The sequence below is a fragment of the Geotrypetes seraphini genome, chromosome 19 (assembly GCF_902459505.1).
Source record: "Geotrypetes seraphini chromosome 19, aGeoSer1.1, whole genome shotgun sequence".
In the NCBI taxonomy this organism is placed as follows: Eukaryota; Metazoa; Chordata; class Amphibia; order Gymnophiona; family Dermophiidae; genus Geotrypetes; species Geotrypetes seraphini.
In genome coordinates, this window is record NC_047102.1 from 31,375,890 (window position 1) to 31,392,896 (window position 17,007).

The following is a 17,007-nucleotide window of genomic DNA, read 5'->3' on the forward strand; positions in this document are numbered from 1 at the left end:
TGTCAACAAAAAGTGTGGAATTTTCACGTGTGGAACTCCGAGCCATCATGAAGGTCCTATTCCTGCAGAAGATAACTCCAAAGAAAATCCATGAATGTATGATGCCAACATTGAGTGACAAATGCCCATCATACTCCACAGTGAAGAAATGGTGTGCAAACTTTCAGTGCGGAGATTTCAAGACTGAAGATGCAGCAAAGTCTGGGAGGCCTCAAACGGTGTCAACTCCTGAAATTGTTGACCATGTCCATAACCTGATTTTGGCAGATCACCGAATATTGGCTAAAATAATTGCATTGCTGAGACAGTACAGATATCCAGGGAATGTGTTGGGTCTATAATCCACGAGCAGCTGGGTATGCAGAAGCTATCAGCCAAGTGGGTACCCAAATGTTTGAATGCTGATGAGAAATGAAGTCAAGTGGATACTTCCAAGTTAATTTTGCAACATAGAAATAATGACGGCAGATAAAGGCCAAATGGCCCATCTAGCCTGCCCATCCGCAGTAACCATTATCTCTTTCTTTCTCCGAGAGATCCCACGTGCCTATCCCAGGCCCTTTTGAATTCAGACACAGTCTCTGTCTCCACCACCTCTTCTGGGAGACTGTTCCATGTATTAACCACCCTTTCCGTAAAAAAGTATTTCCTCAGATTGCTCCTCAGCCTAACACCTCTTAACTTCATCCTATGCCCTTTCATTCCAGAGCTTCCTTTCAAATGAAAGAGACTCGACTCAAGCGCATTTACATCACGTAGGTATTTAAACCTCTCTATCATATCTCCCCTCTCCTGCCTTTCCTGCAAAGTATAAGTCCCCTCCACCTAACTCACATCTATCGTTCGCCCAAACTATGCTCAAAAGTAGACTTGCTTTACAACACCAATGTTTTACAACTGCTATGCAGCTCACTCTGTGGCACATGAGTTAGACCTATAGCCTTCCACCCTGATGTTGCTGGTTCGAATCCCACTCACTCCCTGTGACAGAAGATAAATTTTTTAAAAATCTGATTAATAAAATAAACTATAGTGGTGCCAGATTTTGGATGATATGGTAGCTAAAATTGAAACAGGTTTAAATGTCTGATAAATGGTTTGACAGAGAGCTTTTGAAATGAAAGCAGTATTGCAGAAAACTGGAATATGTAAGGAATAAGAATATGACAAACTAATAAAGCTCAGTGGTGAGAAGAGGCCAGGGTGAAAGATTTGAGAAGGATTTATTACTCAGAACTGATAGGTACTGATGTCATGGATACTAGGCTTTTGTTTAACTTAGTGCCAGATCTCACTCATTCTAGGGCCTATATGAGTGTTTCGTAGGACAAACCTCCTCTTGCGAGTCATCTGGCTGAATCGTTTTGTTCCACAGTGTCTTCTATTAGGAAGCTGTTTGGTACTGAAAACAGTTGCCTATTTGAGGAAGTTTTGTAATTTGAGGAATGCTTATGACCAAGAGATATGTTCTGGTCCACGGTTTCCTACCCAGATTGGTGTCATATCAATGTGTTATTTACTAACCCTCAGATTCTGTAAAGTCCACCTAAAGTTAGGCGCCTCTGTCAGCACACCTAACTGATATAGTCGCCTAACTTAACTGAGTAATAGGCTTAATCGGTGCTGATAACTGGACCTTAAGAACATAAGAATTGCTGCTGCTGGGTCAGACCAGTGGCCCATCGTGCCCAGCAGTCCGCTCCCGCAGCGGCCCTTAAGTCAAAGACCAGTGCCCTAATTGAGTCTAGCCTTACCTGCGTACGGTCTGGTTCAGCAGTAACTTGTCTAACTTTGTCTTGAATCCCTGGAGGGTGTTTTCCCTTTATAACAGATTCCGGAAGAGCATTCCAGTTCTCTACCACTCTTTGGGAGAAGAAGAACTTCCTTATGTTTGCACGGAATCTATCCCCTTTCAACTTTAGAGAGTGCCCTTTTGTTCTCTCTACCTTGGAGAGGGTGAACAACCACTCTTTATCTACTAAGTTTATTCCCTTCATTGTCTTGAATGTTTCGATCATGTCCCCTCTCAGTCTCCTCTTTTCATGGGAGAAGAGGTCAGGTTTCTCTAATCACTCACTGTACAGCAACTCCTCCAGACCCTTAACCGTTTTAGTCTCTCTTCTCTGGACTCTTTCAAGTAGTACCGTGTCCTTCTTCATGACCAGTGCTGGACATAGTATTCCAAGTGAGGGTGCACCATGGCCCAGTACAGCAGCATGATAATCTTCTCAGACCTGTTCGTGATTCCCTTCTTAATCATTCATAGCATTCTGTTCGCCCTTTTTGCCACCGCCGCACATTGCGTGGACGGCTTCATTGACTTGTCGACCAGTATTCCCAAGTCTCTTTCCTGGGGGGTCTCTCCAAGTAAGGCACCGGACATCCTCATAATTGCTGTTAATTGGTCCTAATTGACAGTTAGGTGCCTAACTCAAAAACGCAATTCTATAAAAAGTAGTTGCCTAGATCCAAGATAGTGACTGAGATGGATGTGTGAAACGTAGCTCCATGCTTCACCATCTGAATTTGTTACCCGTTTGGCTTTTTTCTTTGCGTACGCTGAGACATGTGCTGCCTGACTGAACTCTTCTTCACTGATATGCGATGGGGAAGAGAAAGGAAGCTTCACGACCGGGACCTCCGGCAGTTGGTAGCTCCAGAGGACTGATTCAGACGCCGTTGGTCACCAGAATTACACATCAGATGCAAGGGACGCCTCAGACCTTGAGAGGAGTGCCGATTTCATCCGCAAACCTTAGAGTGGATCAGGCTTCTCTGAGCCTGATCCAGAGGCAGCATCCTCCCTAACCTGAGGGTAATATTGCAGTGGTGGAAGAGGTAACCCAGCTGTCCTATGAAGGTGGCCAACCGGCAAGCCCCGGAGGAGAGGTGGAAGGAAAGTCTCTTGAGAGAAAGGCTCCCACTGAAGACAGTGCACTATCGGTGTCTCCCACAGCTCAAATTGGTGAGAATACCTCTTTTCTAAATGTTCAGATTGGAGATTTAACCAAGTCTGCCAAAATTAATTTAGATGATCTGTGGAAGGCAATAGTCACCATAAACTCTAACCTCAAAAAAGCAGTAACCTTGGTACGTGCCGATTGTGCAACCATTAGCTCTCAGGTCAATACACATGGGACTATTCTAAAAGAGCAAAGTGAGACTATCAAGAACAGATGAATCAAATAAAAAGTATGGAGACAGAGATTATCAAGGAAAGCTCTTATATTACAAAAAATTGGAATATGTAGAAAACAAGCAAAGGAGGAATAATTTAAGATTACTAAACTTCCCAAAATTACCTGTAATTGCTCCATTAGCAATGATGCGAAAGTATTTCAAGGAGATTTTGTTAATCCCAGAAGAAAGCTTGCCTCCAATAATTAGAGCTCAATATTTATCTCTGAGTGGGAAAAAAAACAGTTTGTCTCTACTCCTGGTCAAGAAACTGAACAACAGAAAGAGATTTAAATTTGACGAGTTTTTTGGAGGACTCACTTGAAGTAACTGAAAGAACCACCCTTATTGTGATTATTGCCCTAGAGTTTGATAGGGATTTCAGGCACTTAAATGATAAGTTTTTCAGTTCAACTATTCAAGTTTTTCCTGGTTTGTCTAAAGAAACACAATAAAGAAGAAAAGATTTCCTCAGTTACGGGCCAAGAGTTTTGGCCCTAGGTGCTCAGTTTCTCTTAAAATTTCCAGCAAAATGTTGTATTTCACTAGAGAGAAAGAATTTCCTATTTTATGAGCTGAAACAATTATTCTAATTTATTAAAGCCAGAGAAATAGGGGGGAGTCATTATTGGGTCAATTGGACTAGCCACAGTTTAGCGAACCGGCTGTCTGGGGGTCAACTATGTCCCTGCCTCTGGTTTTCCTTGTTCTTTTTCTTTGTTCTTGGATCCAATTTGTGGATGAAATAATTAATTAATTAATTTTTAATTTGATGTTAAATCAATTATATTTTGCTTGATAATTATTTCCAAATCTCTTTGCAAGTATGTTTGCTTGTTGTTATAATGAAAATTTTGAATAAAAATTAAAAAAAAAATACTTGCCGAGTACAAAGCACATAGTTAAAAGTGGGCTTGGTTAGGGAAGGATCATGGGCTTGTATTCGAGTTAGGTGCCTAATTTAGGCGCCCGCGTTTAGGCCAAGAAAACCCTGGCATAAATACGGTGTGCCTAAAACTTAGGACGCCTATCAATGCCTAAGCATAATCCTATACAGTTGCCTAATTTTTATAGTCAGCACTGATTGTTTAGGCAACATTTATAGAATTAGGACCTTAGTATCTTAAATGGTATTGTTTTCTGGATACCTGTCCTATTGTTTTGCAATTATGTTAATGTTTACAGTATTTGATATTTGCTATACTGCTTATGGTGAAGAATTGAAGCGGTGTACAATTTTAAATAACAAAACTGGCACACATGCCAGAAAGGAACTCCATTCATAACAGTAAAGAGGCAATTTAAGGGGCAGTTATACTGCTGGTTGGCGACTCTACACTCTGTAAATTTCCTACTGACTTGGGAAGGATTAATCTTACTCCTATCATAAAAAAAATTGCCAAAGAATCTGTTGCCTTGGCCTCAAATTACTGGCCTATTTCTTCCTTTCCAATTTTTGTTAAATCTATGGAGGGCATTATGATCTCAGTTCATGCAATATCTTGACCGAGGTAATATCTCATATACTTCTCAATCAGGTTTCAGAGCACTTTTTAGCACTGAGACAGTGGTAGGCTCAATAATGGATAATATTCATTCTCTGTTCATTAAGGGTAAAAGTGTTTTTGACTTGGTGGACCGTAACATCTTGTTGTTCTAGAAATAGGGAGATTCTGGATTCTCTACAAGAAGAACTGTTCCAGCAGTTGGTAAAGGAGCCTTCTCCTTCTCTTCCAATCCTGAGGTCTGAAGTCACTGTTTACCCTGTTCTTCTGTTTTCCTTCAGGTGAGAAAGTTTGATAAATACTCACGACATACAGTCCTGGGGGAGGTGAGAGCTACACTCAACAACCTGAAGACATCAGAGCTGTTGGAGTTCTGTGAAGAGATCCAACAGATAACAAAGGTGATGACATATAGTTCTCATCATATGATATATTTGTGAAATAATTACTTTGAAACCTGATAGTAGATGAGCACATGACCATTTAGGGCCAAAATTCTACATATGGTGCTGAAAAATCAATGCTAATAAAACTTCATGGTAAGTGCTATTGTATAAACTGTGCTCAGAGTTAGACACCGTTTGAAGCATAGCTCAATTTTAGATCCATGCTCAATTTTAGATATGAGGATTTACACTAAGTAAAACCTAGTACAAATTCTCGCATCCATGTGTACCATCTCTTCCCTTCCCTTCATCCATGTGCACCATATGTTCCCTCCTCTTCCACTTCCCTCCATTCATGTGCACCATCCCTTCCTTTCCCCTCTCTGCCCCCCCCCCCATATTCTAAACTAAACTAAACCTTAAGTTTGTATACCGCATCATCTCCATGGAAGTAGAGCTCGACACGGTTTACAGGAATTACTAAAGAAAGGAACTCCAATGGGAAGAAGGAGGGCTTGGTAAAAAGGAAGGAAGGAGGGGGACTAAGTAGAGTGGGGAGGGAGGAAGTGGTTACATTTTAGAGAAAAGCCAAGTTTTCAAATGTTTTCTGAAACGTTGGAGTGAGGGCGAACTTCGAAGAGGGGCAGATAAGCTGTTCCATAGCTCGGTGATCCTGAAGAGGAGGGATGTTCCAAGTCTTCCTGTATGGGAGATGCCCTTCAAAGAGGGGAATGACAGTATGAGTTTTTGAGTGGATCTGGTGGAGTTAGGATTCGGGAAGAGCCAAGATAGTGGAAACAGGGGAAGAAGGATGCCGTGTAGAGACTTGAAGGCTAGGCAGGCGCATTTGTAGTGAACCCTGAGGAGCACTGGGAGCCAGTGAAGCTTAGACAGAAGCGGGGAGACGTGGTCGAATTTGCAGTTTAGCAGGAACTTGTCCAACTTGTCTTCAATCCCTGGAGGGTGTTTTCCCCAATAACAGCCTCCGGAAGAGCATTCCAGTTTTCTACCACTCTCTGGGTGAAGAACTTCCTTACGTTTGTACGGAATCTATCCCCTTTTAACTTCTCTCTGCCCTCTCGTTCTCCCTACCTTGGAGAGGGTGAACAACCTGTCTCTATCTACTAAGTCTATTCCCTTCAGTATCTTGAATGTTTCGATCATGTCCAGTTTCTCTAGCCTCTCACTGAAGATCGGGTTTTTGTGATTTGTTCACATTAACCTATAGAGGCATCTTTAATAGCCCTCTGAGGATCATAATAAAAGAATATAAAAACATTTTTCATAGGAATGTGTTTGCTGGAATTTAGATTTCATACTATATAAATTTAGGTGCTGCATTTGCACGTTTTCCTTGGTTCTTGGGCATACACGCTATTTTATAAACCGCACTTAACTTTTAGGGCTCCTTTTACTAAGCTGGGATAGCGGTTTTAGCACGTGCACTAGATGATAACGCCAGCATTGAGCTGGCATTAGTTCTAGCCGCGTATGTATGTTTTCACCCATAACTAATATTTTCTTATATGTATGTTTTTTTGTATGATAATTTTTATCACATAACAAAAGTTAGTTTATATGTTGACACTAGTGTTTTATTTGTATATTTTATGGTATTGTACATCGCCTAGTAATTTAAAATAGGCGATTCATTAAGAACAAATAAACTTGAACTTGAAACTTGAAACTTTAGCGAGTGCTAAAAACACTATCACAGCTTAGTAAAAGGAGCCCTAAATGTGGCTTATAAAACAGCACATTTTATGCTGATTTTTGGGGGGCACCATACATAGAATTTAGCCCTATATGTTGGATTATATGACTTTTGAACGTTTTAAATGATAAAGGAGGAGATTTGGAAGGATTCATCATTTACATATGCAAATTTGCTTAGCTTATATTTAGCTCTTAGAGCCAAGCCAGAGACCTCAGCTTAGTTTTGCTCAGCAATCTATCCTGTGTGCAAGTAACAGCGCCACGCTTTGCGGAACAAGGTATGCTGATGGTGCAAGAGCCAGTTCCCGTGGAAGGGAGAGTACTGGTGAGATCAGACGGATCGATATCCCTCCGTTGCAAGGGCAAGTGGAGGACACATGGCAAGAGAGGGAGACCATGCTGCTGGACGAAGTCAATCTCAATCGGTTTCATCTTGACTTTCACTGGGAATTACTCTTCAGAAGCCTCCTATCGTTACTTTAGAAATCTTTGTGGACTGCTAGTTCTGAAATGGGTAAAGTCTTATCTTTACAATTGTCTGAGGTACTTCAAAAATTTCCTCTCCTCAACAACAAATATTACAAGCTAATTCAACTTTAGATGAACACACTAATCAAACTGTTAATGTGCAAACTTTGAATTCATGACGGATAATAATGATTGAAAAGGAAAGTTGAAAACTTGGAGAATGCGGCAAGATTTTCTGATTTCCTAAAGCTTCTTACATTACACCAAGAGACATACTGAGATTTTGCAAATACCACAGGAATTGATGCCATATTATTTACCAATGAGGAAAAAGGACATCTGAATTTTTGGAAGCTCCTGAAGAAGTAACGACTATCAGCTTTGTCAGTGACATTGGCTTTGTCATTGGACAGGGCTTGGCGCCTCCATTTTTCTTTAAGAAACGTAATGCTCTCTTTCGGGGTAATATAGTTGGGTTATATCCTGGAGTGCTCCTCTTCTTTCTTAAACACTCTTTGCAAGTGTATAATTAAATATAAGTCTATTAAATACATAGTTTTTCAACCTTCTCAGCTCTCCTCATTTGGCAGCAGCAGGAGATTGCGGGATAGAGTAGAAACCATGTAGTTCATATTGGAAAATTGAGACTCACTGCAACTGTCTGTGGGCTCATTTTTGATTCTAAATGATATTTCTTTGTTCATTCAATGTAATCCACTCTTCTATGGTTGTGGACTTGGGATTTTGGTTTGTATTTCTTGTTCATTTTTATATTTTCCTTCTAAAGTATATATTTCTTTAAGTTTCTTTACAAGTGTTTGGTACTTAACCCCCCCAATGTATCCTGTGTCATACCCACTGGTGTACCCTACTCTGCTTTATACCTAGTACTGTCCTGGCCTCCTTTCCAAATCTTCCCAGAAGCTGCTGGCAATCCAGTGCTCTTCAATTCAAACAGGTTGTTCATTTTTGTTATAGGACTTAGTGGGAGAGATCCTTGTGTCTCTGAAATATCTTCCCACAGCCCAGAGGATCGAAGTTGGCCTCCTGAAAGTTAGGAGTGGCTCTCTCAGTAGTGCACTGAACACAGGTAACCTCAGCATGTTCCTGGAATAACAACAGCTTCCGCAGAAAAGGGGATCCCATAGTCATAGAGCCCAGCGTAATAAAAGCTGAGTAAAGAATGTTTGTTAAAATCTTGCACATATTGTATTTTCTTGACTCATTAAAAAAAAAAGTTAATGCCCAATACAATAAGAAAATAACAAAAAAACATAAGGAAACATAGAAACAGGACGGCAGATAAAGGCCAAATGGCCCATCTTGTCTGCCCATCCTCAGTAACCACCATCTCTTTCTCTCTCCGAGAGATCCCGCGTGCCTATCCCAGGCTTTCTTGAATTCAGACACAGTCTCTGTCTCCTCCACCTCTTCCGGGAGACTGTACCATGCATCTACCACCCTTTCCGTAAAAAAGTATTTTCTTAGATTACTCCAGAGCCTATCACCTCTTAACTTCTTATTGCAGAGTTTCCTTTCAAATGAAAGAGACTCGACTCATGCTCATGTACATTACATAGGTATTTAAACGTCTCTATCGTAACTCCCCTCTCCTGCCTTTCCTCCAAAGTATACAGATTGAGATCTTTAAGTCTGTCCCCATATGCCTTATTACGAAGACCACACACACCATTTTAGTAGCCTTCCTCTGGACTGCCTCCATCCTTTTTAGAATTTTTTTGAAGGTGCGGCCTCCAGAATTGTACACAATATTCTAAATGAAGTCTCACCAAAGTCTTATACAGGGGCATCAATCCCTCCTTTTTCCTACTGGCCATACCTCTCCCTATGCACCCTAGGATCCTTCTAGCTTTCTATTGGACACTACAGTCTCGAGTCAGCTCTGGGGGGAGCTACTACTGCTGCTACTATTTATTATTTCTATAGTGCTGAAAGATGTACGTAGTGCTGTACATTTTAACATACAATAGACAGTCCTTGCTCAGAAGAGCTTACAATCTAATTTAGACAGGACATTTCAGGGTTGGGGAGGTTATAGTGGGTATAGGTATCTGACAGCAGTGAGTGGGAGTTAAGAGTTGAAAGCAGTTTCAAAAAAGTGGGCCTTTAGCTTGGATTTGAACGCTGCCAGGGACGGAGCATAACGTATTGATTCAGGAAGCCTGTTCCAGGAATACAGTGCCGCAAGAAAGAAGGGACGGAGTCTGGAGTTGGCAGTGGAAGAGAAGGGTACAGATAAGAGGTGCTTGCCCGATGAGTGGAGATCACGGGGGGAGCATAGGGGAAGATAAGTGAGGAGAGATATTGGGGGGCTTCAGAATGAATGCACTTGTAGGTCAGCAAGAGGAGTTTAAAGTGTATTTGGAAATGGACGGGGAGCCAATGAAGCGACTTGAGGAGAGGGGAAGAGCGGCTCTCACAGAATACGAGTCATGCAGCAGCATTTTGAACGGATTGAAGAGGCGAGAGGTGGGCACATGGAGGCCTGAGAGAAGTACTTTGCTGTAGTCTAAGTGCAAGATGACGAGAGTGTGGACAAGGGTTTTGGTCGTGTGTTCAGAGAGAAGAGGACGGATTTTGGTAATGTTTTAAAGGAGGAAGCGACAGAATTTGGCGGTCTGTTGGATCTGAGCAGAGAAGGAGAGAAGAGTCAAAGATCACCCCAAGGTTGCGAGCCGACAAGACAGGGAGGAGGATAGCATTATCCACAGAGATAGAGAATGGCAAGCGGGAGAGGTGGGTTTGGGGGGGAAGATAAAGAGTTTGGTTTTAGCCATATTCAGTTTGAGATGGCGGCGAGAAATCTAAGCGGCAATGTCAGACAGGCAGGCTGAAATTCAGGCCTGAACTCTCGCAGAGATATCCAGTGTGGAGAGGTCGTTCTGGGAGTCATCAGCATAGAGGTAATATTGAAAACTAAGAAGAAATGTGAAGGATGGATGAGGGGAAAGATGCGATAATGTGAAGGATGAATAAGAGCCAAGAATAGGCAGAAGGAAGGTATAAGGAGAAAGTATATAGGAGGAATGGAGAAAGGAAAAGGAGGCATAGCATAGAAGTAAGGGTGGCGAGTGGTGGATGTGAGACAGAGATCTCTATTGAGAGTGAGAAGAGACATATAGCTGACAGGCCCCCAGCTCTGTTATTCCTGCTCCCCCCTTATATATCTCTGGTGTCCAAGGAGAAAAAGGATTCTCTTCCCTATAGAGACCATAGTGAGTTCAGCTTCCTTAAATTTCTCATAGCTCTCCCTCATCACCAAGTTCTGTCCACAAAACCTCTCACACCTCCATCGTCTGTGATCAGTTCACGCTGGCAGAGATCCAAGTTTATTTATAATTTAATATACCGACCATCTACATTTATCTAACTGATTTACAATGCTAAAAATATTAAAACAAATGTATGGAGACAAAAATGTAAACAAAATGAGGACAAAGATCTGGACATGAAAGGAATAAGGGGTGAGGAAAGTTGATAATTACATCATAAAAATTAATTAAAGGAAGGTCCGGGAGGGGGGGGGGAGGGGAGAAACAGCAAGGAACGAGGATCGCTTCACAGAAACGGTTCTTTATAATAAAACGATGCTGCAATTGAGGAGTGGTTACTATCTTGTATTGTGGAATGCGTCTTCGAATAAATAGGTTTTGAATTTATCGAGAGAATTTTCGTGGCGAAAATGAGAAGGCATGGCATTCCAGAGGGCAGGGGCTATGGCAGAAAAAATTATATTTCCGGTGTAATAAAGTTCTTTCACCCAACTGCGATCTGCTCAAACTGACATAGGGTTACCAGACGTCCGGGAATTACCTGGACATGTCCTCTTTTTAGAGGACTGTCCGGCCTCCTGAACAGACTTTCCAAAACCCAGCATTTGTCCAGGTTTTGGAAAGCCCCTACAAGCTCCGACCACATCTGGAGGGCCTCTGAGCATGCGCGGATGATGTCATACACATCTCAGCATGCTCCAGGCCCTCCAGACGCAGCTGGAGCTCGTCCAGAAGAGAGGAGGCTTTCCTGGGGTGGGGTCACGTGTCCGGGGTTTCCCAGAGAAAAATATGGTAACCCTATCTCTCTCTCTCCTTCTGCTACCCATCACCTCCTGACCCAATGCTTTTTGTCTACTGCTGTTCTAGATATGTATGCCAGAGTAGATGTATTCAGCAGCCAGCGCCGGCAGAAGCATCAGAAATCCTCTCCACGGCCCAAGGCTCAGGTCATGGTCTTCAATGAAACATTCCACTTCTGCTTGCCAGAAGCTGCCAGTGCGGACTGTGTGGTGCTCATTTCCATGTACGAGATGCAAGCCAGTGGTCGCAAACTGATTGGACAGACCTCAGTGGGGAAGCACAGAGCTGGTGAGAGTGATAAGCACTGGAACCTCATGTTGCAATCGTTGCGCCAACCTGTGGCAAAGTGGCATCCACTCTTTATTTAGGTGCCCAAAGGGTTTCTTCCACCCAGTTTGACCCTCCTGGTCCATGCAGCAAAACTAAGCCAGGACTAAGTGCGGAACTCTTCTTTGCTGTAAATACAGACAGAGCTCAGAAAATGTGAAAATAGATTTTTTTTAAAAAAATTCTGTATTGATTTTCTAAACTTCAAAAGTGCAATTGGTGAAAATAGATTTTACAATCTTACTTGTTCTCACGTAGGAAGCATCCAGGGTAGGCTGGCGGTAGCAGGCTTACCTGCTGGTGCTGCTAACTACCCAAAGATCCAATTACAGCGGCTGGGCTGGTGGCGGGTGGGGGAGTCCAGAGGTGATAGGTGAGGAGGTAGGTGGGGGAGTCTGGACCTAGAGAGGTCCTGAGGTGAAGCAGTGTCGGAGGAGGGGAGAAACAGCATGAAGGGAGGGAGGAAGGGAGCTGGAGAAACAAGATGGAGGGAGGGCTGGAAAAACAGCATGGAGGGAGAATTGGTAAGTCCCTCCTATCTGCGCCCTTCTCTTCAACTGCTAACTCCAGACTCCGTCCCTTCTGCCTTGCTGCACCATATGCTTGGAACAAGCTGCACAAATCCTTATATCGTGCTCCATCGCTGGCAGTGTTCAAGGCCCAGGTAAAAGTCCACCTCTTTGACAGTAGTTTTGACTCCTAACTCCTCTCACCATGGGTTCTGCATCCCTAACCCTCTATGTTATGTCTGTCTGTCCAAGTTAGATTGTAAGCTCTTTCAAGCAGGGACCATCTATAAATATCAAAGTGTACAACACTGCATATGTCTTTCAGCTCTATATTAGTGATAAATAGTAGGAGGAGGAGGGACGGAGGGCTGGAGAAGCATTATGGAAAGGAGAGAATGCTGGAGAAAAGAGCATGGGGGAGGGGAGACAAACAGCAGGAGAGGAAGAGAGAAAGAGGGAGAAAGAGAGGAGTCTAGTATGTTATTGGCGAGCATGTTTTTTTTGTTAAAGTTATGTTAATTTGTATTATTTGTTTTTACCCTATTTTAAAATATATAACCACCTTGAAATACATTGATAAGGTGGTATATCAAATTTTTAATAAACTTGAAACTTGGAGAAAGAGAGAGAGAGAGAGAAAAGCACTAAAAGGCTAAAGAGAATGGGAAGGGGGACCAAGGAACTGGGTGGAGTGGACGAGGTCGTGTGTCCTCTTATTTTGTCTTCACAAATATGGTCAGCCTATTTTGCTGGGAATTAGAGGGAGAGGAAGAGGCAGAAAAGATTTTCAGGCATTATGATGGGGAAATTCTGAGCAAAAGGTTTGAAAATTCTGCATTCTTTGTAGTGTTTTTGCACAGAATTTCCCCAAGAGTGAGGTACAAACACGCTGGCTTTTACAAAGCTGCGATAGAGGTTTCTACTGTGGTCTGGCAAGGGAAATGCTCCAACGCTCTTAAGACTTCTATTAGCGTCGGAACATTTATCTCGCCAGCCCGCAGTAGAAACTTCTATCGCAGCTTTGTGAGCCTTAGAGACATGAAAATGCTTCCTTCAAGTGACACCCTACAAAAAAGGTTATGAGCTGCTTAAATATTTAAAAGAAAAAGGCTCTTCAATTCTGTTTCTCTTTATTCAGACAACCTCTCACCCACTTCTTTTTATATCACAGCCTACTCCCCAACTTAGGGTTTGTGAAGACAAAAAGGACAAATGACCCCGCCCACAACCCCACCCATTTCTTTGGTCCTCCTTCCTATCCTCTATACCCTTTTAATACTTCTCTCTCTCCCCCCTTCCTCCCCCACGGGTGCTTCTCACTCTCTCTCCTTCAAACCCCCTCTCCTCTGGATACTTTTTTCTTTCTCTCTCTTTCCAACCACCTCCCCCCCTCTCAACAGTTGTCACTCTCTCCTTCCAAACCTTCCATCCTTCTCTTCTGCAGTTTCTGTTTCTCCCCTCCCATCCAGCACTATCCTATTCCATGCTCATTTCTCCAGCACTCTTTCCTTTCCATAATGCTTCTCTAGCCCTCCCTCCCGTCTTCCATGCTGTTTCTCTAGCCCTCCCATCCCTTCCCTCCTCTGACACTGCTTCACCTCACAACCTCTCTAGCTCCCCAACACACCTACCTACCTCCATCCCCAGGCCTGGACACTGTAATTGAACCTTTGGGCAGAAAGCAGCAGCAATGAGGTAAGCCTGCTACTGCCAGCCTGTCCCGGAAGGTGCCTTTCTGCAAGTCCCACCTACGTGGAAATAGGAAGTCGCTGCAGAGAGGCTACTTCCCCAGACCCTCACAGCAGTATTATATTTCCTTTTACAGCTAGTCATCCCTCTTCCATCTCCTCTGCCTGCAACTCTCTCACATCCTGCCATAGGTCCTCTCAACCCTTCCTTTCCCGGCCTGTCTATTATCTTCTCATTCCCTTTCCTCTCTATCAGCTTTAAGAACATAAGAATTGCCGCTGCTGGATCAGACCAGTGGTCCATTGTGCCCAGCAGTCCGCTCCCGCGGTAGCCCTTAGGTCAAAGACCAGTGCCCTAACTGAGTCTAGCCTTACCTGCGTTTGTTCTGGTTCAGCAGGAACTTGTCTAACTTTGTCTTGAATCCCTGGAGGGGATAGGCTGCAGGGGGAACATAAGAACATAAGTTGCCGCTGATGTGTCAGACCAGTGGTCCATCGTACTCAGCAGTCTGCTCCCGCGGTGGCCCCCAGGTCAAAGAGAAGTAGCTTATGAGACACCAGACTTCCTGCTTTCAGTGGTAGCTTAGAGAATGACACGGGGCCCGTTTACCGGGGTAAACCGTGGTCACCGCAGTAAATCCGCAGGAATGGAGACATTTGCAACTGTTTTACTGCAGGAATGGGGACAAGAACTTTCACCGTCCTGCAGGAATGGGGACAAGACCTTTTACCGTCCTGTGGAAGCAGTGAAAAGTCTTGCTCCAGTGGTAAAAAAATTGCATCCTTGTCAGACTCGGCATCTCCTCCCCAGCTCCTCTTGCACCTATTTTACCTTCAGGAACCAGCCATGCCACGATGAAGACAGAAGGAAGACAGAGAAGCTTTTTTTAGCTTCCAGCTGGCTTAGGGCTCTCTCTCTGATCAGGGGGCAGTTGCCCTAGTTGCTCTCCCCTAACACTATTCCTGCCATGTGTGACTGAAGTATTCTATTAGCTTGATTTTCTATGTAGCATTCTGTAGTAGTTTGGTTTGTTCAGTTTTCACAATAGTGGAGAAGATATTTGTGAAAGGGAGGGGAGACGAGGGTTTTGTTGATCCTTGCTCTGTATTATTTGTTTATAAAATGACAATTGTACAGAATATTGTCTCTTTTTATACTTTAATAAAATAAGTTCAGTATAAAATCATAACTATTCGAGGCTTGTGCAGATGGGATCTGGCAGTTTGCAGGACGGGGATTGAGCTTGCTGGGACGGGGCAGGGACAGGGACGAGCTCATGGGGACAGGTAGCTCTATCCTGAAGTTTTCAGCTTTAGTACCAGTAATATTGTAATAGAACCCAGAGTTATCCCTGGAAGGCAAGAATACCAGACAAAATTGACCTATTTGGGACATGTGATGAGGGCAAATTCACTAGAAAAGGAGATGCTACTAGGAATGGTCAGTGGTAAAAGGAAGCAGGAGAGAACAAAGGCCCGTTGGCTGGATACCATCAAGAATGACACGGGAATGACCATCAAGCAATTGAAAGAAGCCATGGAAAACAGGGAAGCATGGTAAGGACTGACCTACAGAGTATGCCAGGGTCGGACTTGACTGAATGGATAGTAGAAGTCTTAGTACTGAAATCTGACCGATTAAGCACACACACAATCCATATTAAAAAATGAAAATAAAAAACCAAACTTGCAAACTGCAACAACCTTTCCTAGAAAATGCAGTACTATAAAGAATTTAGACCAGGGCTTAGACCATCTCTTCAGCCACAACATGGACAGGCAAAATAAGAGTCTACAATTGAAAAATAACACAAGCAGATAAAATGGGACAATGGAAACCTAAGAAGTGAAAATGTCAGCAGTGCATTACTACAGAATGAACATTTCTCAAGTAAGCCGACATATTCCAGGCTCTGTAAACTGAAAATAAAACCTTTTCTTTCCTATTTCAGTTGGTCACTCTTCTGAGGAGAACTCCTGATCTCCTACAGTGGTCAACTGTCCCCATTTCACTTTTGCCCCCAATTGTGTCAGTCTGTAAATGAAAATAAAAAACCATAGCTTTACTCAAATCAAACAATTGTTTATTAATATGAGGACACACAAAGTCTGGGCGCAGACAAATATGTTCTAAATTCTAGACAATGGCCAGCCCCTTATACTGGGAATTTGTCATATTGACTAAGGATCCATCATTATAGCTGCCTATGTCAATTCGTGTATGACTTCATATATGTTTAATCTCTTCTCTGATAGTATCCTTCACTTATTGCCTATCTGAGGTTCATTTTCCCCAAGTCAATGCTAAATATAAAAAAAAATAGTTTTCTTCTTTTCCTAGAAGTCACAGTGTCAAATACTGTATACTGTGCCTTGTTCTTCATTTCTAAAATGGTAAGAATGCATATCTGGTTAGGATGGAGGATCATATAAGAACATAAGAATTGCTGCTGCTGGGTCAGACCAGTGGTCCATCGTGCCCAGCAGTCCGCTCACGCGGCGGCCCAACAGGTCCAGGACCTGTGCAGTAATCCTCTATCTATACCCCTCTATCCCCTTTTCCAGCAGGAAATTGTCCAATCCTTTCTTGAACCCCAGTACCGTACTCTGCCCTATTACGCTCTCTGGAAGCGCATTCCAGGTGTCCACCACATGTTGGGTAAAGAAGAACTTCCTAGCATTCGTTTTGAATCTGTCCCCTTTCAACTTTTCTGAATGCCCTCTTGTTCTTTTATTTTTTGAAAGTTTGAAGAATCTGTCCCTCTCTACTTTCTCTATGCCCTTCATGATCTTGTAAGTCTCTATCATATCCCCTCTAAGTCTCCTCTTCTCCAGGGAAAAGAGACCAAGGTTCTCCAATCTCTCAGCGTATGAAAGGTTTTCCATCCCCTTTATCAGACGCATCGCTCTCCTTTGAACCCTCTCGAGTAACGCCATGTCCTTCTTAAGGTACGGCAACCAATATTGGACCAGTGCTCTAAATGAGTCCAGCCTCACCTGCGTACGTTCCAGTTTAGCAGGAACTTGTCCAACTTTGTCTTGAATCCCTGGAGGGTGTTTTCCCCTGTAACAGCCTCTGGAAGAGTGTTCCAGATTTCTCTGGGTGAAGAAGAACTTCCTTACGTAAGAACGGAATC

General features: G+C 43.1%; 1 protein-coding gene across 2 annotated transcripts in view; it reads left to right on the plus strand.

Annotated features, from left to right (window-relative positions):
• Window positions 1–14,243, plus strand: part of LOC117352398 (synaptotagmin-1-like) — a 31,885-nt gene extending 17,642 nt beyond the window's left edge. For both annotated transcript variants that reach the window (XM_033928882.1, XM_033928883.1), the window contains exons 5-7: window positions 4,964–5,083; window positions 8,231–8,342; window positions 11,413–14,243. In XM_033928882.1, coding sequence (XP_033784773.1) covers window positions 4,964–5,083; window positions 8,231–8,342; window positions 11,413–11,714 — 534 coding nt within the window. In that variant the 3' untranslated portion in view covers window positions 11,715–14,243. The remainder of the gene's footprint in view (window positions 1–4,963; window positions 5,084–8,230; window positions 8,343–11,412) is intronic.
• The last annotated feature ends 2,764 nt before the right edge of the window (window positions 14,244–17,007 follow it).